Here is a 23,620-nt window from a genome sequence, read left to right on the forward strand (position 1 = left end):
CTGGGGATCTGAGAGGAAGGAAATAAAGAGTGAGATTTGAACCAGAGAGGATATCTCTTAGATGAATAATAGTTACCTAATTCTAATTTCCATATTGTCCCGTGGATATTAGATTGCACAGAACTCTTTCTCTGGTAGGTTTAGGACAAAGCAGTTCAGAAACTTATGAAAAAGGAAACGAGGCTAGTGGAATTAACTGTGAGGAGAGAATGTTATTTTCTTCAGAATTCTTCTATTTAAGAATATCGAATTTCTATTTCTTCTTCTAGACTAGAAGAGGAACATTTCCCAGCCCTTTCTTGTATTGCCTCAAAAATCTGCTTCTGATGCTGGAAAATCTAACCAGATAGAGTTGCATATATACTGGTGGACAACGACAAATTCATATTGCTACTTCTTCTGTAGTGTCTATGCTGGCTTCTCTTCATGATTAAATTGAAGTTATAGTAATGACATAGCGAAAGACTTATTTATTTTTTGGCTGCACCATGCAGCTTGCAGGATCTTAGTTCTGAAACCAGGGACTGTAATTATTTTAAATAAACATAACATCTGTTCAATTGCTAAATCGTGTCCAGGTCTTTGAGACTCCATGGACTGCAGCATTCCAGGCTTCCCTGTCCATTGTCTCTCAGTTTGCTCAAATTCACGTCCATTGAGTCGGTGATGCTATTTAACAATCTCATCCTCTGCCACCCCCTTCTCCTTTTGCCTTCAATCTTTCCTAGCATCAGGGTCTTTTCCAATGAGTTGGGTCTTTGCATCAGGTGACCAAAGTATTGGAACTTCAGCATCAGTCCTTCCAATGAATATTCAGGATTGATATCCTTTAGGATTGACTGGTTTGATCTCCATGCTGTCCAAGGGACTCTCAAGTCTTCTCCTACACAATTTGAAAGCATCAATTCTTCAGCGTTCGGCTTTCTTTATGATCCAACTTTCACATCTGTAGATGACTACTGGAAAAACCATAGCTTTGACGATATGGACCTCTGTCGGCAAAGTGATATCTCTGCTTTTTAATATGCTGTCTAGGTATGTTATAGCTCTCCTTCCAATGAGCAACTGTTTTTTAGTTTCATGGCTGCAGTCATCGTCGGCAGTGCTTTTGAAGCCCAAGAAAATAAACTTTGCCACTGTTTCCACTTTTCTTCCTTCCATTTGCCATGAAGCGATGAGTTTGTTTTAAATGTTTATTTTGGAGGGCTTAAATTATTCTCTTACTTGATTGCTTTCTGGGTGTATAATGCACTGCATTATTTTCCATTCCTGCTAGCATGGTCCTAGCCTGAGCTCTCACTGCTCTCCACATGGGCTACTGTCAGCCTCTGACCTCCTCCTCCACTCCAGGTCCTGCACCCTGCTGGCAGAACAGATTTCTGAAACTATCAGCTCTTACTGTCATTCTTGATTTCAAATCTTCCAAGGCTCCTCCTAGCAAAACACATTCAGTGTAAACTTTCCCTGACCCCTAAGACCTTTCAAACCTTGATCCCACCCTCTCCCACTATTTCTTTAGGCTTCTAGATACAAATCCTTGGCTCCAGCAGCATAATTTACAGCCCTGGGCACATAGCAGCTGGTATGACCTCTGAACCTCTGTTGATCCTTTCCCCTTAACATGAAAGCATTTCATCCTGCTGCTGCTTTTTCAAGTCCGAGACATCCTCACTCAAGTCCAATGTTCATTTTCTGAGTTCTCCACCTCAGTCTATGAAGTCTTTTATGAATTTTTATGACACTTATCATGAGTACCCTCTTGTTTAATGTAGTAAATAATGCATACAAATTTACTTGTGAAAATCAATTTGCATATAAATTGTAAAGTGCTAGACAAAGGAATGGGGTTATTACTGATTAACACTTAATTGTTTCAAACAGGCCGCACGCACTACATCCTCAATTAGAATCAAAGCATTTGGAATGTAGAGACTGTGTCTAATACTTCTATTCCATTTCCTATAGCTCCTAATCAGCATTAAATAATAAATATTTATCGGGTGATTATTTAAACTATGGGAAAGATGTGTTGGTCACCAAAAGAAGGAAGGAATGTCAGGAAGTGAGGGTGAGTGGGAAAGAAATTCATTCACTCATTCAACAAATACTGATTTATGATCTGTGATGTGCCAGACATTACTGCAGATCTTAGGATTAGAGCCAAAATCCTTGTCAGAGAGAGACTGACTAAGACCAAGATTATTAGTGAGATGGAGTGTATGTCGAGAGGTGATAAATGTTAAGGGAAAAAGAAAGTCAAGAGATATGTATGGATGGGAAGCGGATTGCTGATTTAGAGCAGGTAGTCATAGAAAGTGTCCTTGAGTTTGTGACAATTAAGGACTACAAGGAGGAAGTGAACTGTAAGGGCATCTGAAGGAAGAAGATCTCAACCAGGGGGACCATTCATTCATTCATCATTTATTCATTCCATATGGAGCACCTCTTATGTAACAGGAAGTGTCCCCAGGGAGACTTCAACAAACAAGGCAAGATCTCTGACCTCCAGCACATCCCACTGAAATGCAAATAATCAAAGTGAGCCAGGTCCCAACCTACAGCCCACCTACTGCATGCCAGGCGCCAGCCTTGAAGGATATACAGATGGATAAGTAAGGCATGTATTTAAAAACGATCACAGTTTGGTAGAAGATAAACATGTTGACTTGGGCTTTTCCTGATGCTCAAATTTCTGTTAAACCTGATAGGCACTAACCCCGCCCCCTACCCCGGCCCATTCTCCCCTTCCCCTCATCCTAGAAAGGAGCACCAAAATGCGGTGGCTCTCTCTTCGCTGCTCTAGCCATTATGACTCTGTACACCTGGCTCCCAACCTTTCTTTATCTGACTCTGTGAGACTAGAGAAATCTGAAGGAAAATGGCCACTGCAAGGAAGTTGCAGAGGGAAACTGTTGGCTCTAACTTAAAAATTCTCCAGAGCTGATCAGTTTCTTTCTACCTTCACGGCTACTGTGCTGGCCCAAGTCACCATCCCCGCTCCCAGTACCTCCAACAGATGTGCCTGATGCTACCCTGTGCCTGAAGAATTCATTCCCATAACTGCAGCCTGAGAGATCCTCTCAGAACACAGGTAAAATCTGACATCCACTTCCATATTTGTGATCCCTGTGCCTTGCGCTACTTCTTTTTTTCCACAGTACTGATCACCTGCTAAAACACCAGGTACCTTACTTATTAATTTCTGTTTATGGTCCATCTCTCTTTGATCGAGAGTAAGCTCTATGAGGGCAGAGATCTCTCTCTGTTCATTGGTACTATACCCCAAACACGCAAAATAGCACCTGGAGCTCTCAGAAGTTACCTGCTGACTGAGCGCTGACTGAGCCTGTCTGTTTACTCGTGTGGGTTCCTAGCTAGAGGGTGACCTTCTGAATGGCCACTGGCTCTGCTGCTCACACTTATGGCTCCAGAGCCCAGGGCAGTGTGAAGACTGGGGTAAATGAAGGGATCCCTAAATCAGGCTTTACTCTAGCTTGATGTAGAGTACGATTCATGAGCACATCTTCTCTGTGTTTTCCATCCTTGTTCAGAGCTGGTTCTCAACAAAGGTTACATGACCCGCAAACCCCCAGTTCTCAGAGATAAGGATGCTCTAAAGCTCCGAGGGATAAGGATACCCTATTCGTCCAGAGTGTCCTGGCTAACAGGTGGCAGGGCGGGCACTCACACACAATGTACCTATCACAATGGTGCTGATTTAGTCACTAAATCATGTCCGACTCTTTGGAACCCATGGACTGTAGGTTCCGCCAGATTCCTCTGTTCATGGGGTTTCCCAGGCAAGAATACTGGAGTGGGTTACCATTCCTTTCTCCAGGGGATCTTTCTGACCCAGGGGGGTTGAGCCTGGGTGTTCTGCATTGCAGGCGGATTCTTAACTGACTGAGCCACTAGGGAAGCCCTATCTATTTTTCAAGACTGCCAGTAATTCTTATGTTACGCTATTTGCTAAACTTCATCTTTGAGCAAGGTACAATATACCCTAAATGCCGATTTTCACCTATTACAAAAGACACTTTATAAAGGATGTAATACATTCAAAGGAGAACGCCATGGCATTGTGCTCTCTGCCTCAGTGCACCGCGCCTGCTCTGCAGACAACCAGGAACACACTGAGTGGAGGGCTGGGGAGATTAGCAGTGCACATCCATGGAAGCCCTTCTTCTAAAACAAATTTTAAGAAAGGGCAGATTATGATTGATGAACCCAGCATTAGGGTAATGTTATCAGAGATACTTTCTATTTCTGCCCTTTGTGAGGAGGTCAGATTATAATCATGTTAGAACTGAACACAGTGCTTTATTAATGTTTCATGAGTGCGTCGGTTGCAATCAGCCTAGCTTCATGTGGATAAATTAAACCGATTCTTGATGTATGAACTCAGTGCACTGAGAATTTATTGAAATGCCTACTCAAAGTGTCTCTATCACTTTTCCAGGTTTGCTAATGAAACCAAATTTTGAATGTCACAGTTCTTCAGTGAAACACAAAGCTTGTCACCATATTTACAAAATACAAACAACTGCAATCAATTATAACTAAAAAAAATGGACTAAAAGAAACATATCATTAAAAAATCCAAGTACTGCTTCATTTAAAAAAAAAATAAGAAAAGGAAATGAAGCTGTCAGGATGTAAAGACTTCTACAAACGCATCAAATGCCTTTTTAATTGTTGGCATAGAATAATGAAACTGATCATTTATAATCAATGATATCTCTTTTTACAACATTATTTTTGTCTACTTTGCCTTGAAGTTGTTAACGACAGCTTGATAGAAGAAGGAGGGAATGTTCCTTTGTATGGATGCAGAATACTAATCCACATGAGAGCTGAAGGCCTTTTGTGGTAATGTGAGTGTCATTTCTTTGGGCTATATGACATTTTCATTTTTTACCTTACGCTCATTACAAAGAACTCCTTCAAATCACTGAAGATAATCCCAGTCCAAGTTATAAATATACTAAAGTACGTTTTCTCTAAACCCATTTCATAAGTACTAAATCCTGTATGAGCTTCAGAGCCAGTATAAAGACAGAAACTTTTAATATTACAAAATAATATTAAAAAATGGATGTTGTATTCATAGAATTCATGGAAAACTCATGAAAATTTAAATATTTCTATATTTTATATTACCACCCAGGCTTTGTATATTATAGAAAGATTCATCAGGTAAATATTTCTTCAGCAAAAAAGAAGAGAGGTAGATAGCTGCTTACGTTTTCCAGTTTTAACACAGATGACTATTTCTTCATAATATCAGTATGATCATTTCCCATCAGTATGATGGGAAAATGGACCAGAAGTTGGAGCAAAGGAAACTATGAACAGAATGCTGTTAAGGAAAACTTCAATTTAAAGAAAAGCAGTACAGGAGACCCTGAGACAGGAGAGCAGTTGTTAGACACACCAGCTACACTTGAAAGGTGTCTGGATAGCTCTGATGCATTGAGAATCTTCCTAGAGGCAGCAGCTTGGGTCTGGCCTTTGGCTCAATTCTGATACACCAAGAATGGTGGCTACAGACACAGAATCTTGCTGATGCGTGTGGTAGCTTTCCCTTTCTAGCCTATAGAGTCCCTTCAAGGAAAACCCAGGTAAAGAAGACCCAGAGAATAACCCGTTCTCAAGCCGCCTACTGTGTGCTGGCTAGGCACTTCCTATAAAGGACTGACTCAACCTGGCACTGCCTCGTCGTGCCTCACAGAACCAAGATGCAGGCAGTTTGACTTTCCCAAATAAGCAGAATTTTGTGTAAAATCTTTCATTCCATGCAGAATAGGTTTAGTTCACAAGCTTTATGATATTCATTAATGCTTCAAAGATACCAAGAATTGTTTTTAAATAGAGAAAAAATATGGTGCTTTGCTTCTTTCATTTCTTCAAGAAACCAAGTTGGAACTTGTCATGTGCTCAGTTGTATTTGCTTCTTTGTGATACTATGAACTGTAGCCCGGCAGGCTCCTCTGTCCATGGAATTTTCCAGGCAAGAATACTGGAGTGGGTTGCCATTTCCTCCTCCAGGGGATCTTTCCAACCCAGCGACTGAACCCGAGTCTCTTTCATGTCCTGCATTAGCAGGCAGATTCTTTACCACTGAGCCACCTATGAACTGGAACTTATTACTTATAATAAATATGTTTTATGCCATTTTCAGAAATGCACATGTATTTATTTCTCATATTTTAGTTATAAAACTTATTCTTTTGGAGAGAGAAAGCAAACGTTTGAGAAACAGTTACTTCACCATATTATACACAATCCTTCTAGTTCCTAGTACACTGAACATGAAGGTTGATAATATGTGTTTACAATGATATTATACAGATTTATTTTGAAGAAGCACTGTATTCTGAAAATAACAAGTGTTGAAGAGGATATGGAGGGACTAGAACAGTCAGTCATACATTGCTAGTAGGAATGCAAGATACACAGTCACTTTGCAAACAGCTAATTTTGTAAAAAGCTAAACATAAATTTACCACATGACTCAGCAATTCTGAATTTTAAGTCTGAATTTTGCAATAAGGAGTTCATGATCTGAGCCACAGTCAGCTCCTGCTCTTGTTTTGGTGACTGTATAGAGCTTCTCCATCTTTGGCTGCAAAGAATATAATCAATCTGATTTCTGTATTGACCATCTGGTGATATCCATGTGTAGAGTCTTCTCTTGTGTTGTTGGAAGAGGGTGTTTCCTATGATCAGTGTGTTCTCTTGGCAAAACTCTATTAGCCTTTGCCCTGCTTCATTTTGTACTCCAAGGCCAAATTTGCCTATTATTCCAGTTATCTCTTGACTTCCTACTTTTGCATTCCAGTCCCCTATAATGAAAATGACATCTTTTCTGGGTGTTAGTTCTATAAGGTCTTGTAGGTCTTCATAGAACTGTTCAACTTCAGCATTAGTGGTTGGGGCATACAACTTAGATTACTGTGATATTTAATGGTTTGTCTTGGAAACAAACAGAGATCATTCTGTCATTTTTGAGATTGCACCCAAGTACTGCATTTCATATTCTTTTGTTGACTATGTGCTACTCCATTTCTTTTAAGGGATTCTTCCCCACAGTAGTAGATATAATGGGCTCCAAAATCACTGCCGATGGTGACTGCAGCCATGAAAGGAAAAGACACTTGCTCCTTGGAAGAAAAGCTATGACCAACTTAGACAGCATATTAAAAGCAGAGACATTACTTTGCCAACAAAGGTCCATCTAATCAAAGCTATGGTTTTTCCAGTAGTCATGTATGGATGTGAGAGCAGGACTATGAAGAAAGCTGAATGCCAAAGAATTGATGCTTTTGCACTGTGGTGTTGGAGAAGACTCTTGAGGGTCCCTTGGACTGCAAGGAGATCCAAGCAGTTAATCCTATAGGAAATCATCCGTGAATATTCATTGGAAGGATTCATGCTGAAGCTGAAACTCCAATACTTTGGCTACCTGATGTGAAGAACTGACTCCCTGGAAAAGACCCTGATGCTGGGAGAGATTGAAGGAAGGAGGAGAAGGGGATGACAGAGGATGAGATGGCTGGATGGCCTCACCGATGTGAGGGACATGAGTTTGAGCAAGTTCCAGAAGTTGGTGATGGACAGGGAGGCCCGCCATGCTGCAGTCCATGGGGTCGCCAATAGTTGGACATGACTGAGTGACTGAACTGAACTGAGCAATTCTATTGCTGGGTATAAACCCCAAAGAAAGGAAAAAAACTTGTCCATATAGAGACGTCCATTGGAATGCTCATAGTAGCATTGTTCCTAACAGCCCCAAAGTGGAAAGAACCCAAAAGTTCACCAGCTGATGAATGGATAAACAAAATGTGGAGTATCGTTATGAAAGAGAGGAACAAAGAATTGATACACACTACAACACGGATAGACCTCAAAAACTGCGCTAAGTGAAAGATGTCAAAAACAAAACAACACATATTATATGGGTCTATTTAAGTAAAATACCAGAAGAGGCAAACCAAGGAAATTGAAAAAAGATTAATGGCTGTCTGGGGTTGGGGGTGGGCACAGGTTCTTTCTGGGGTAAAAGCAATGTTCTAAAATTAGATTTTGGTGATGGTCACAAAACTCGGTAAATATATTAAAAATCATTATACAAGTAAATTTTATGATAAATAATGCTTTTTTTATTAAAAGCATTTTAATAAAATGCTTTTTATTTTATTAAATAAAAATACCATTTTTATTTAAATATATATAAGGTATATATATACCTTATATACCATATATAAGGTATTCCCACCTTACAGATGAGACATACGAGGACAAAAGATATCTCATAATTTGCTCAGGGCAATGAAGCTAGTAAATGGGAGAGCTTAAATTCCAGAGCCAGGAAACTTTTAAACCCCAAGTCAATCTCTCTCTAATATAACCACCTGGCACTTATTATGCTTACTCCTTGGAAGGAAAGTTATGACCAACCTAGATAGCATATTAAAAAGCAGAGATATTTGCCAACAAAGGTCCGTCTAGTTAAGGCTATGGTTTTTCCAGTGGTCATGTATGGATGTGAGAGTTGGACTGTGAAGAAGGCTGAGCACCGAAGAATTGATGCTTTTGAACTGTGGTGTTGGAGAAGACTCTTGAGAGTCCCTTGGACTGCAAGGAGATCCAACCAGTCCATTCTAAAGGAGATCAGTCCTGGGTGTTCATTGGAAGGACTGATGCTGAGGCTGTAACTCCAATACTTTGGCCACCTCATGCGAAGAGTTGACTCATTGGAAAAGACTCTGATGCTGGTAGGGATTGGGGGCAGAAAGAGAAGGGGACGACAGAGGATGAGATGGCTGGATGGCATCACCGACTTGATGCATGTGAGTTTGGGTGAACTCTGGGAGAAGGTGATGGACAGGGAGGCCTGGCGTGCTGCAGGTCATGGGGTCACAAAGAGTCGGACAAGACTGAGTGACTGAACTGAACTGAACTGGCACTTATTAATTATCAGTGCCCACATGAAAACCTGTGTTCAATCAGTTCAATCAACAGCACGAGCAAGAGAAAAGTTGGTCCAACAATTTTTGCTACTTTGCTTGCCTGAGTGAAAAGATTTGTTTTATTTCACTAGTTTGGACCTGACTAGACAGCACTAAGCCATGCCTGTGGGGCAACCCAAGATGGGCGGGTCATGGTGGAGAGATTTGACAGAATGTGGTCCACTGGAGAAGGGAATGGCAAACCACTTCAGTATTCTTGCCTTGAGAACCCTATGAACAGTGTGAAAAGGCAAAATGATAGGATACTGAAAGAGAAACTCCCCAGGTCAATAGGTGCCCAGATTGCTACTGGAGATCAGTGGAGAAATAACTCCAGAAAGAATGAAGGGATGGAGCCAAAGCAAAAAGAATTCCAGCTGTGGATGTGACTGGTGATAGAAGCAAGGTCCGATGCTGTAAAGAGCAATATTGCATAGGAACCTGGAATGTCAGGTCCATGAATCAAGGCAAATTGGAAGTGGTCAAACAAGAGATGGCAAGAGTGAATGTCGACATTCTAGGAATCAGCGAACTGAAATGGACTGGAATGGGTGAATTTAACTCAGATGACCATTATATCTACTACTGCGGGCAGGAATCCCTCAGAAGAAATGGAGTGGCCATCATGGTCAACAAAAGAGTCCGAAATGCAGTACTTGGATGCAATCTCAAAAACGACAGAATGATCTCTGTTCGTTTCCAAGGCAAACCATTCAATATCACAGTAATCCAAGTCTATGCCCCAACCAGTAACGCTGAAGAAGCTGAAGTTGAATGGTTCTATGAAGACTTACAAGACCTTTTAGAACTAACACCCCAAAAAGATGTCCTTTTCATTATAGGGGACTGGAATGCAAAAGTAGGAAGTCAAGAAAGACCTGGAGTAACAGGCAAATTTGGCCTTGGAATACGGAATGAAGCAGGGCAAAGACTGATAGAGTTTTGCCGAGAAAATGCACTGGTCATAACAAACACCCTCTTCCAACAACACAAGAGAAGACTCTACACATGGACATCACCAGATGGTCAACACCGAAATCAGATTGATTATATTCTTTGCAGCCAAAGATGGAGAAGCTCTATACAGTCAGCAAAAACAAGACCAGGAGCTGACTGTGGCTCAGACCATGAACTCCTTATTGCCAAATTCAGACTTAAACTGAAGAAAGTAGGGAAAACCACTAGACCATTCAGGTATGACCTAAATCAATTCCCTTATGATTATACAGTGGAAGTGAGAAATAGATTTAAGGGCCTAGATCTGATAGATAGAGTGCCTGATGAACTATGGACTGAGGTTTGTGACACTGTACAGGAGACAGGGATCAAGACCATTCCCATAGAAAAGAAATGCAAAAAAGCAAAATGGCTGTCTGGGGAGGCCTTACAAATAGCTGTGAAAAGAAAAGAAGTGAAAAGCAAAGGAGAAAAGGAACGATATAAGCATCTGAATGCAGAGTTCCAAAGAATAGCAAGAAGAGATAAGAAAGCCTTCTTCAGCGATCAATGCAAAGAAATAGAGGAAAACAACAGAATGGGAAAGACTAGGGATCTCTTCAAGAAAATCAGAGATACCAAAGGAACATTTCATGCAAAGATGAGCTCAATAAAGGACAGAAATGGTATGGACCTAACAGAAGCAGAAGATATTAAGAAGAGATGGCAAGAATACACAGAAGAACTGAACAAAAAAGATCTTCATGACCCAGATAATCACAATGGTGTGATCACTGACATAGAGCCAGACATCCTGGAATGTGAAGTCAAGTGGGCCTTAGAAAGCATCACTACAAACAAAGCTAGTGGAGGTGATGGAATTCCAGTTGAGCTATTCCAAATCCTGAAAGATGATGCTGTGAAAGTGCTACACTCAATATGCCAGCAAATTTGGAAAACTCAGCAGTGGCCACAGGACTGGAAAAGGTCAGTTTTCATTCCAATCCCAAAGAAAGGCAATGCCGAAGAATGCTCAAACTACCGCACAATTGCACTCATCTCACATGCCTATAAAGTAATGCTCAAAATTCTCCAAGCCAGGCTTCAGCAACATGTGAACCGTGAACTTCCTGATGTTCAAGCTGGTTTTAGAAAAGGCAGAGGAACCAGAGATCAAATTGCCAACATCCGCTGGATCATGGAAAAAGCAAGAGAGTTCCAGAAAAGCATCTATTTCTGCTTTATTGACTATGCCAAAGCCTTTGACTGTGTGGATCACAATAAACTATGGAAAATTCTTCAAGAGATATGAATACCAGAACACCTGATCTGCCTCTTGAGAAATTTCTATGCAGGTCAGGAAGCAACAGTTAGAACTGGACATGGAACAACAGACTGGTTCCAAATAGGAAAAGGAGTTCGTCAAGGCTGTATATGGTCACCCTGTTTATTTAACTTATATGCAGAGTACATCATGAGAAATGCTGGACTGGAAGAAACACCAGCTGGAATCAAGATTGCCAGGAGAAATATCAATCACCTCAGATATGCAGATGACACCACCCTTATGGCAGAAAGTGAAGAGGAACTAAAAAGCCTCTTGATGAAAGTGAAAGTGGAGAGTGAAAAAGTTGGCTTAAAGCTCAACATTCAGAAAACAAAGATCACAGCATCCAGTCCCACCACTTCATGGGAAATAGATGGGGAAACAGTGGAAACAGTGTCAGACTTTATTTTTCTGGGCTCCAAAATCACTCAGATGGTGATTGCAGCCATGAAATTAAAAGACGCCTACTCCTTGGAAGGAAAGTTATGACCAACCTAGATAGCATATTGAAAAGCAGAGACATTACTTTGCCAGCAAAGGTTCATCTAGTCAAGGCTATGGTTTTTCCAGTGGTCATGTATGGATGTGAGAGTTGGACTGTGAAGAAGGCTGAGCGCAGAAGAATTGATGCTTTTGAACTGTGGTGTTGGAGAAGACTCTTGAGAGTCCCTTGGACTCCAAGGAGATCCAACCAGTCCATTCTGAAGGAGATCAGCCCTGGGATTTCTTTGGAAGGAATGATGCTAAAGCTGAAACTCCAGTACTTTGGCCACCTCATGTGAAGAGTTGACTCATTGGAAAAGACTCTGATGCTGGGAGGGATTGGGGGCAGGAGGAGAAGGGGACGACAGAGGATGAGATGGCTGGATGGCATCACTGACTCGATGGACGTGAGTCTGAGTGAACCCCGGGAGTTGGTGATAGACAGGGAGGCCTGGCGTGCTGCGATTCATGGGGTCGCAAAGAGTCGGACATGACTGAGCGACTGATCTGATCTGAGACAACATGCTAAAATCCTTACTACCTCTATGTGATTCACTCAGCAAATATTTGGTGACTAAATACTACTGCAGGCACCAGGGCAGATATGACTGAGAAACTGAGAATCACTCAACTCAGAAATCACTCAGTACGTAGCGGGTTCTAGGGTTGAATTTGTAGATGCAGTATCTTTACATTGATATCATAGTCAATATTCAAGTATGTGGGGCTTCCCTGGTGGCTCAGTGGTAAAGAATCCACCTGCAATGCAGGAGATACGATTTTGATCCCTGAATTGGAAAGATCCCTTGGAAAAGGAAATGACAACCCACTCCAGTATTCTTGCCTGGGAAATCCTATGGACAGAGGAGCCTGGTGTCTACAGTCCACAGGGATCACAAAAGAGTCAGACACAACTTAGCAACTAAATGACAACAATAACGAATTCAAATATGTAAGGGTACTGTGGTAACTATGGACTACCTGTTCTAAAAATAAGCAGATTCTTAGAAACATGCATCACTAAAGTATAAATCCTTCACATTAAAAGATAAATTAAAGAGAGAAATCTCTTGCTTAAGAAGATAGTGTAAAACGACAACATATATCCAAAAGTACCAATTTATAGATTGAGAAGTGAGAGAAATCCTACAAAAAATTTAGGTACTACATGATATCACCTCACTTCCCAGGTGGCTCAATGGTGAAGAAATTGCCTGTCAATGCAGGAGACACAGGTTCCATCCCTGGGTCAGGAAGATCCCCTAGAGAAGGAAATGGCAACCCACTCTATGATTGTTGCCTGGAAAATCCCACGGAGAGAGGAGCCTGGTGGGCTACAGTCCATGGGGTCACAAGCAGTCGGACATGACTGAGCACACATGCGTGTGTACAAGATATTACCCCAGGATGAGACTAAATTACAGATGATCTATTTAGTAACTTTGAAGATAGGTTAAATGAGTCTTTAAACCGAGTCTACTGCCTCAGTACCAACTTTCTAGAGTAAGTATATTGAAAGTAAAATATGTCTTAGAGACAGAAAAGATAGCTCTAAAATTGAAGGCAGCATGTGACTGACTGACTGTGACAAAAAGAGACACAAAATCAGGGGTAGGGTAGAGGAAGGGATCATATATTTTCTGATCCTGTTTATCCAGAAAAGGCAAATCTTTATAGAGACAGAAAGTAGATCAGTGGTTGCCGAGGGCTGGTTGGAAGAATGGGGGAAATTGTGAGGATGCTAAAGGGAATTGGGTTTCTTTACAGGATAATAAAAATGTTCATAACTGACTGTGGTGATGGTTGTGGAACTCTATGAATAGACTAAAACCCATTTTTTTTTAACTTTAAATGGTTTACTTGCATGGTATGTGAATTATATCTGTGTGATATATGTGAATTACACAGCTCTTACAAAAGAAGGGACTCGGGGATATATGAGATCCACTGTAATATGTGGGCATTATTTGGATTCTAATTCAAATAAATATACTGTCAAAACGAAATAAAACATATTTATGGGATAGCTGGAAAAAACTGGGAGTGAAACAGGGTTAAAAATATATTTTAGGTCATTGAGTTTATTGATCTAATTCTTCAATTGGCCAAGAACCAGAAAAAGAACACTAGAGAGGTTGTTTGGTAAATCAGTTAATTCCATATACCAAAACCACACTGAGACTAAAATCTCCTTAAATATGGATAAATATGTTAAAATCTATAAAATAATCACATGCAAACATTCTATCAATATCTACACATTCTTTTACACCAGATGTCTGTCATACAGATTTAAAAAGCAGTGGCATTTTCTGTCTAAGAGCGTTTACAGTATGAGTGTTCTATTAAAGTCAAGGATATGATACTTTAAGGTATGTTTCACCCACTCCAGTGTTCTTGCCTGGAGAATCCCAAGGGCGGGGGAGCCTGGTGGGCTGATGTCTATGGGGTTGCACAGGGTCGGGAACAACTGAAGTGACTTAGTAGCAGCAAGGTATGTTTCACACCTTACAATTTCTTACAGATAAGTATGTTCTAAATGTACACTATTTTGTTTTGAATATTTTATGAGTGAAGAAAGAGAACAGATACAGCCAGTAGACAAAAATAAGGAATGGGTATTAATGTCAAGCATTTTAGAATATGTTGCATTAGTCAACAGATGCTCATCTGATTGTCTTCTCCTAAGGGAGCAAAGATAACTGAATTACCATTCCTTTATTAGTCCTCATGAAAGGAAAATCCACTTTACAATAAAGAACATTGTCAAAAGACAACTGTAAAATCCTTTCTTTTTTCTCAAAAAATTAACCTTGTATTTACAGATGTTAAATGAAAATTTGTTAATAGCCAAAAACATAAAAAAACTACAGAGTATTTTTTACTTCCTTGTGACTGCTCAAGAAAGAACAAAATTGCTCTTACCATCCTGTTGATTCGTACAAAGTCTTCGGGTTTTTTTGCCCAAGGGGGAAGATCAACATCATTTACCACTACTTCATCTTCTCTGACTCCAAGATTATATCCATTACTGTTGACAAACATCTCCGGAAGGTAATAGAATTCTGGAATTAGTTCCTGCCAGGAATAAAAAATGTAGCATATTAAACCACTTTAAAAATCAGTTGAACAGAAGTATTAATTTATAAAAACTATATAACAGAATTAATTTCTTCACTTAAATCCAGTATTTTATTACTTGATTCTATTCTTCATTTAATTTTCTTCATATAAGAGCCTAAGAAGATATTTTTCTTCAACAATATGCTTGACAAATTATAAGATTTTCAATCTTGTCTTGCCACGGATTACTTAAGAGAAATGGGTTACAGAATCAACAATAGTTCCCAACAGTATTAGTAAACAAGTATACAATGCCATATACACAAGTCTACGCTGTTCAACAGACTTTTCTGAATACTATTAAAATACCAAAATTTAAAAAAAGTTTAAAATATTGCTAATATTGTTTAAAAATCATGCAGCATCTTCTACTTTTCTTTTTGACTCCCCTGGCAATTACAATACATGACTTTCATGAAGAGACTCAGAGTTTCACTTTATAATTTGGCAAAATAAATTATTTTTATACCTACCACTAAAGAAAACTAAGAGATAATGCAACATACTAAGTTTTAAATATTCTGCATGTGCCACTTGAATAGTAAACTCTTAAACTGAACGCAAAGACAACTTGTGTTACTTAGTGTATGCACATAGGACATTAACAATTGGGTTCAAGGCAAACTTGTGTTTGATGCACAATGTCTAGTATGTGGTTTGCACAAATTTAGAATAAATATGCCACAGAAACTGATTTCACAACCTTAAAAATTTCTGTTGTCCTTTCTTCTAAAAAACTGCAGGAAATTAAGATGAAAAACTACAGTTTTTACGTATACCATCAAAAACACGAAAAATACTAATCTTCACAAATATCAAGATGAGGGTTAAATTAACTTTATACTGTGAAAATTATAAGAACATTTATTTGAGTAACATGTTCAACATGGATGGCATAGTAACCAAAATTTGCATCTCACTATGGGTACACAGGGATGCATAAAAATATTAAAAAAATCCCAAACTGCCCCAAGCCACAGAAAGGAAAATAAAAACTCCACAAAACAAAGCAAGCAAGCAAACAAACAAACAAAACAGAACAGACTCTGAGGTCTTCAAATAAATTGGATTCTTCAGCCCAAGAAATGCACATACACAAGCATTCTCTCTATGGGTTCTCATACTAAAACCAACATTTATCTGCTATAGCATAAGAGAGTTTCCATGTGAGCAAATCCTCTGTGAGAAATTGACCCTTACCCATTCTTATGATGATAAATGTGAACCATAAGAAATATATAATAATGTTTACTTCTCCAGCATTATCAGAGTTTGAACAGATTCACATAAATGAATTTTCTGTATAAGCAGAGCTTAGGTTTTTAAGAATCCATTTCTTCCATTTAAGCCATTTAAACAGAAATTTCCAAAATCCATTACATAATCCCCAATATTTATTTATTCACGTAGTAAAGTCTGAATACCAAACATTTTGATGGGTACTGAGAAAACAAATAATGAACAGACATGGTCTTACCTTTGAGTGATTCATATTCTGGCCTATGGGGCAGATGTATGAACTGGTGGTTACAATACACAATAATAATGAAAGAAGTACAAACAAGGCACGAGGCAGCAGGAAGGATAGAGCAGGCAACTCTGGCAAGTCAGAAAAGATTACACTGGAGATGGGACATTGAGTTTGATAAAGATGGGGAAGGGGCAGGGGGACCAGCAGGGAGTACTGCCAAGGAGTGGCAGGAACTGAGTATGCGTAGAGTGTAGGATATTAGGGGACAGATCAAGATAGAGGGATGAGGCATACGGAGTCAGATGAGTAAGGAAGTTTTATGTCCACCTAAGCTGTTTGGATTTTGTACTGCAATAATTTTAAAGAAGAGCTATTGCCATGGTTACATCTGTTTTAAGGCAAGACACTAAGAGTCAAAGTAAAGAATAAAGGTGGAGAGGAGGGAGCTCAGGCATATAAAAAGGTATATAAAAAGGGTGGCTCAGACAGTAAAGAATCTGCCTGCAGTGCAGGAGACTGGGGTTCAAACCCTGGGTCTGGAAGATCCCCTGGAGAAGGGAATGGCTACTCATTCCATTATTCTTGCCTGGAGAATTCCATGGACAGAGGAGCCTGGTGGCTACAATCCATGGGGTCACAAAGAGTTGGACACGACTGAGCGGCTAACGCGTTCACTGTTTGAGAAAACATGGGAAATTAGTTCAAGATGTAGAACATTGCTATTTGAATGTTACCCGTTTTATATATGATACAGAGTAGAAGGAGCCTCCCAAATGGTCCCAAATGGGGAGAGGAACGAAAGCTCGCACAGTTGCTTCATGTAGAGGGTGATTTATATGTATGAGGCTCACATAAGTCAGGGATTTCCCTTCTGTCTTTTGTTGGATGTTTGTGTTCATGTTCTGTGTCCAGAACTATACTACATAAGCTTTCTTAAGGACCAAGAGGGATATGCTGTACATCCACATGGATACGGCAACACAATTTATTTTTTTATTTAGACCGCCCAAAGAGTTTCAGTTTATCTTCAACTGTCTCGGTGCTCTCATGTTTTCCGTACATATTATTTCCCATTGTTTCCTGTGGAATAGGGTTATATAATATATATGGTTATCATTAACCTGCATGCCTCTGTAATACTATTTAATATTTCACTGAATGTTATTCAGTTATATTTGCAAAGGCATAAGAAGCCTAGGATTTTATATTAATAACAATTTGGGCAAAGCAGATTTTGAGCCTAATGTTGTGAGGTTTATATTTTGTTGAATCCCCCACAGCTTGTGGTGCTATACTCTGTACACAGCAGGTGCTCATTAAATATTAAACTGTTGAAGATGCTAGACAAAGTTATTTTAATATCACCAGAAATCCTCTGGGGAATATGCAAATGGTTGGAAGAATGCTTCAAGATAGGAAAAGAGCTAGTGGAGTACTCGATTAAACCAAAGAAAAAAGGATGCACGAAGAAATAAAATTTGCATCTCCTGATAGGATACTTTTGAAGCTTAAAAAATGTTATCTTGTTTATTTTAGTTATGCTGAAAGGTTCAGAAGTGGAAAAGAGTCCAATTTAAATTTTTGAAAAGTTGGTTTTAACAATGCTAGAAAAGTTGTAGCAAATCTGAAAACGTGGAAGACCAGGTCCTTTTCATTTTAATGAAATGAAATTAACTTTAATTTAAGTTAAATGAAATTTAACTCCAGAAAAAACAGGCTGGAAGCTGGCTGTCACCAAAGAGAACAAAGTGAGGCTGAGGAACCTCCGCCCTGATGGTTATTTAGGGAGGGTTCAACAGGAACACTTGGGAAGGCTTGAATTGTGGCCAATCATGAAAAAGTAGGACCATCAGGGCCTTCGGGATGATCCTTAAGTGAGACATTTTCTCCACTCTGGTCCTCATCTGGCCGACCAGACCATGGTCATAAATTAGGGTGTTAACTAAGATGTTGGTGTAAGCTCTTGGTGGCTTGACATTTGACAGGATGAAGAAACTCTCCCTGAATCACTCTGTCAGTTACTTTTGGTTTTTTAGGATACAGATTAAAAAAAAAAAAAAAACCACACAGACACATTTTAAAGCAATATGAAAAATTCCTGAGGCACGGCATATTTGTAAAACCTTGAAGCTCCAAAAGACCAAAGTTGCAGAGCTGGGGAATTTTTTTTTTTTTTCCTTTTTCCCGGAGGGAAAGAAAGAGAGAGTAAACCACAAAAAGTCTAGGGAGAAGTTGCCAAGGTAGCTGAGTGGGTGCAAGTTTTTATGCCTTGATTTTATTGTTTTAAAATCTTGTTTCAAATGGCATTTTGATTTTAAATTTAATACATAAATACAAGGCATCTGTACATAATTTATGCTCACATTTATATTGCTTAAGACATTTATTTTTTAAAATTTCATGAATAAGAGAGTTTCATCGCTGAGATTTAAATGTTAGGTCCAAGAAGATAATAATCACTATGTCTGGGCTCCAAGACAAGCAAAGAGCTGAAATGTCACATCTGGTCATTCAATCTTGAAACAGCAGGAATTATCATTTGTATCTTACTGTGTCATGCACTATTCTAAGAACTTCACATCTTTCTCTTAATCTTCACAAAATCTTCCTAGGACAGGTATCCTCATTCTTCCCACTTTGTAGAAATGAACATTAAGGTTAAGTGATTTGCTAATAACTATACTGCAAATAGGTGATAAAGACGGAAGCCAAGCCCAAACACTTTAGATCCAGGTCCCTGTGCTCACATTCTGGTTTTCCTTTTAAAGCAGTAACAACTCTGTATGACTTCATTCTGTTTTAATTTTCTGTGTAGCAAGTCTCCTTTTCTTTCTTTTTTTTTAAATTTACTTATGCTCCCGAGTCCTACTGTGATGGAAATTCCAGACACGGATCTTGTCTCTCTTGTTCACCTGTTCACCACTGACTTGTAAGAATGGTGCCTGACATATAAAAATGGTACTCAATACATATATGTGGAATGAAAAATAAATAGATCATTGCGATATGTTCATTAAATCCTGAATTTTTGCCATGAAATAGTGGTAAAAAGTTTTGAAAGCTGTGGTTTTCAAACTATGTTAGTTAAAGCAGTTACCTCAGGGCTACCAGTTAGTTGTAGTGAAAGGGAAGGCTGGCAGGCTGGCAGTTTGGGGACTGTCCCTTCCAGTGGGGAAGTGCAACTTTCTGTGCATTGGGATCAAATCATTCTGAGTTGAGATCCAGACTTCTTGCCAGTCTGGGCAAATTTCTTAAGCTTTAAGAAAAAAACAGTTCTTGATATACAAAATTGTGATGTATGTGTCACATACATCACAATTGTGTATGTGACAGCAACTAAATCACAGTTTGGATGTGAGGATTAAAGGGGGGCAACATGTGTGCAACAACACATTCCACAGCTTTATGCAAAGCACATTTTTGAAGCTATTCACTCAGTTGATAGAGTTTATCCAGTATCAAAATACATCCTGTAATCAGGTTTTTGTTTTTTTTTTAAAGTTCTGTCACTTTGGGTATTTATGTTTGAATGGATATCTATGTAGACATTTCAGATGATTTAAACGTTTTTATCAAATATTTAGACTAACTTATATGTAACCTAAGCTAAGCAGATGTATAAGTTACTTGCACTTCAGATTTTGGTTTTGTCCAAATGCACAATCAGATTCAACAGAATGGTATAAAGCAAACTGAAACTTACAAATTTCTAAGAATTAGTAATTTACAAAGTGTTTTCAACCATCCCTGTAACAGTCTGCTATCTGGCACGTCCATTTGCCGATTCCTCCCACAAAGAGGTGGACTCTATTCTCCCCACCTCTGAATACGGGCTGGCTAATTTCAACACAGAGAATGGGACAGAATGACACCCCAGGGCTTCCACAGATGCCTAAGACTTAAGAGGCTTGGCAGCTGCCTCGTTTGTTTCCTGAGAAGCCAACCATCACATAAAACTGTGTGGCTGCCATATGACTGGAAAGATTGTATGGACAGACAGACAGTCCTGGACAGTCCCTGACCACTTCGTCAGCTCAGATGAGGCACAAAACATGAGAATAAAGCCATCTTGGCCCGGCCAAGCCTCTCCAGCTCCCACTGAAGCACAGACCTGACTTGTTTCTATTGAGCCTTAACTCCAATTTCATGATGGTCAGTAAATAATAGTTGACGTTGTTTTAAGATGGGTTTGGGGTGATTTGTTACACAGTGATAGGTAACTGAAACAGAAATTGATGCCTGGGAGTGGAGTCCTGAAGTAATAAAAACATGTGGCATTGGCCTTGAGACAGGCAGGAGGCAGAAGCTGGAAGGATGGAGGTAAGGAGGTGAGGAGACTGTTGGAGGCAGGTCAGTCAGGAAGTTGCTATTGGAAGCAGGAGAAAATCAATGCATGGTTTGCAGTATGGGAAAAACTAACCTGATGCATGCCTGCAATCATTTCAAAGACAGAAAAAGACCTAATGAACTCGTGCTTCTGGTTAGGGATGTTTCTAAGCAGAATGTCAAAAGTGACCACTGGTTTCTTGTAATAGTATTTGTCGTTATTGTTGTTTAGTTGCTCAGTTGTGTTCGACTCAGTTTTTTGACCTGATGGACTCAAGCCTGCAAGGCTCCTCTGTCCATAGGATTTCTCAGACAAGAATACTTGAGTGGGTTGCCATTTCCTACTCCAGGGATCTTCTCAACCCAGGGACTGAACTTGTATCTCCTGTATTGGAGGCGAATTCTTTATTGCTGAGCCACCAGGGAAGCTCCTTTACTAGTACATGGATAAAGTATTATGAGCTATGGAATAACCTGCTCAGATTTAAAGTAGTACTTAGAGAAACACAGGGGCCTAGGACAATCTTGTCAGATTCTCAAAATTAAAAAAAAAAAAGTTCAGACAAGGATATTCTAAGGTGCTGTAAGTAAAATATAACCATAGGTAAAAGGGCACCTGTAAAACCCTTTGTAACTGTTCAGGAAAATTTAAGATAGCCGTTTGCAGGCCCACTTGGCCACAAAAAGGGATTCCAAGAATCTTATGAGCAGGCTCCTTCTTGAAAGAACTGGTGAGCAACAGTTTTTTTTTCTGATAGTGAACTATAATTTGATACACAGAAAAAATCCACGAGTTTTTAAAGTTGCTGCACTAACTTGGGCAAAAGAGGGTTTGGCCCCAACTTTCTGTGACCAGGAGTTGTACTTTCCATAGTAGCCCCTTTCTGAACAGAGTGTCTGTTGAGGTTTACCTGTTCCTGTCTCACCTCTGAGGGCTGAAAGTACATGGGACAGATAACTCGTCTTTTTATCTTCCAGATCCCCAAATTAGGAATTTCTGCACCTCATCTGTATCTGGACCTGATAGACATCATCAGCTACTAGATTTTGAGCCTGACCCAATAATGGGATGAGACTGTGGGGGATAAGCTGAGTATATTTTGTTTGTAGGAGGAGTGAATTGTGACTGGAAAGAGGACTTAAGAACATTTTTTTCAAAGTTGACCACAACAATCCCATCAACCTCCATGTACTTCTGAGATGTGACTTTGCTGCTCATTTCATGGGGAAGTGGAGTCCATTTATCCTGTCCCTTAACTTGGGCTGGCCCTGTGACTTGCCTTGACCAAAAACAATACTATGGAGGTAACAGTACGTGACTTCCAAGCCTAGGCAATAAGTGGATTTGCAGCTTCTGTTTTTTATTTTCTTGGTAGGGAGACACCATGAAACAAAAATTGTGATGGTCTTCCCAGACAGACTATACAAAGAGAGGGAGGACCAGACAGTCCCCATCAGTTCCAGCCATACTTGCTAAGGCACCAGGCATGTGAAGGAAGTCATCTTGAACTTTTCAGACCCAGAGGAGCCAACCAATTTGACCCCACATGGATCAAGGACAAGCTGTACCTGAGGAACCTTATTTTGATTGCAGAACTCTGAGAAAATAAATGGTTGCATTAAAAAAAAATTTTTTTTAAGCCACTAGTTTTGAGGGGTGGTTTGTACACAGTAATTAATGATTAGAGTATGACTTGATCAGTCAATTACTCCAAACTAGTCAATGTGGCTGGGCTTCCTAGGTGGCGCTAGTGGTAAAGAACCCACCTGCCAATGCAGGAGACATCAGAGACGCTGGTTTGATCTCTGGGTCAGGAAGATCCCCTGGAGGAGGGCATGACAACCCATTCTAGTTCCTCGCCTGGAGAATCCCATGGACAGAGGAGCCTGGCGAACTACAGTCCATAGGGTCGCAGAGTCGGACACGACTGAAGAGACTTAGCACCAGCTGGTATGGCTGGATATGATTGTGAGATCATGCAGAAAAACCAAAGCAGCAGACCATCCAACGGATAAAGCACTGGGAATAACCGAATGGCCCTCAGTGCTGGTTCTGGCTCCCTCTTTACCTGCAGTGTGAACTTAGGCGAGTCACTTAATATCTGTGAACCTACTTTACGGAATAGGGATAATGATCTCTATCTTATGCTACTGTTTTGAGGACTGTATCAAATAACCAAGAAAAGAGCCTGTTTGAAAACTATTGAGAATTACTCGAGAAGAATGAACTCCCCTATTACAACTGGTAAGTGCACTCCTACAGAGTCACGTAAGGCACCAGCTTGCCTACTTAAAACAACAGCTCTTCTGTTTACTCTCTTACCATTGACAGATTTCTGTTAATCAGCTTCTCTTTAAGGAAAGAGGCCAAGTAGTTTAAAATTTCCTAAATGAAAAATAGTGCAGAAAGACACCAAATATTATTAAAGAAATGGCAAGATGAATATTAAAACAGGCATTTTGTGTCTGTAAATGTGATTTCTAGTATGTTTTAACAGCTATACTAAAACCCCATGGTACAGTTAATAGTATTATACGTGTCCCTCAATAATAAGAAAATATCCTCAAACAGAATTTCTAATTTACAAGCTTATGACAAGTTCAAGCTGCTGAGAAATTGGACTTGAAAGTATGTCTTAGAATGATAGAAGACCACTATTAACACTATCATAATTGTATACCTATTGCATCAAATCTGACATTCCAGTTTAATATATTTTTCTGAGAGAGCATACCATTTTATGGCTTCCTAGTGAAATCAAATCCAACCCAGACGTTTTCACTTTTCTAATATAATTCACTGCAAGGTTTTAAAGCCGCCATCTCTTTTCTTCCTTTTTTCCAAAGATTGATGCCCTGGCATTCGTTAATTCCACAAGAGCTCATAATGGGTCAATGAGTCAGTGATGAGCACCTCCATTAACTGTATTAATTTACACTATG

At 39.6% G+C, this 23,620-nt stretch overlaps 1 protein-coding gene across 6 annotated transcripts in view; it reads right to left on the reverse strand.

Moving 5' to 3' along the window:
• NBEA (neurobeachin) overlaps positions 1 to 23,620 on the reverse strand; it is a 672,120-nt gene that overhangs the window by 50,496 nt on the left and 598,004 nt on the right. For all 6 annotated transcript variants that reach the window (XM_070380422.1, XM_070380424.1, XM_070380423.1 and 3 more), the window contains one exon: positions 14,683 to 14,835. In XM_070380422.1, coding sequence (XP_070236523.1) covers positions 14,683 to 14,835 — 153 coding nt within the window. The remainder of the gene's footprint in view (positions 1 to 14,682; positions 14,836 to 23,620) is intronic.

This window comes from Bos mutus, chromosome 12 (assembly GCF_027580195.1).
Source record: "Bos mutus isolate GX-2022 chromosome 12, NWIPB_WYAK_1.1, whole genome shotgun sequence".
NCBI lineage: Eukaryota > Metazoa > Chordata > Mammalia > Artiodactyla > Bovidae > Bos > Bos mutus.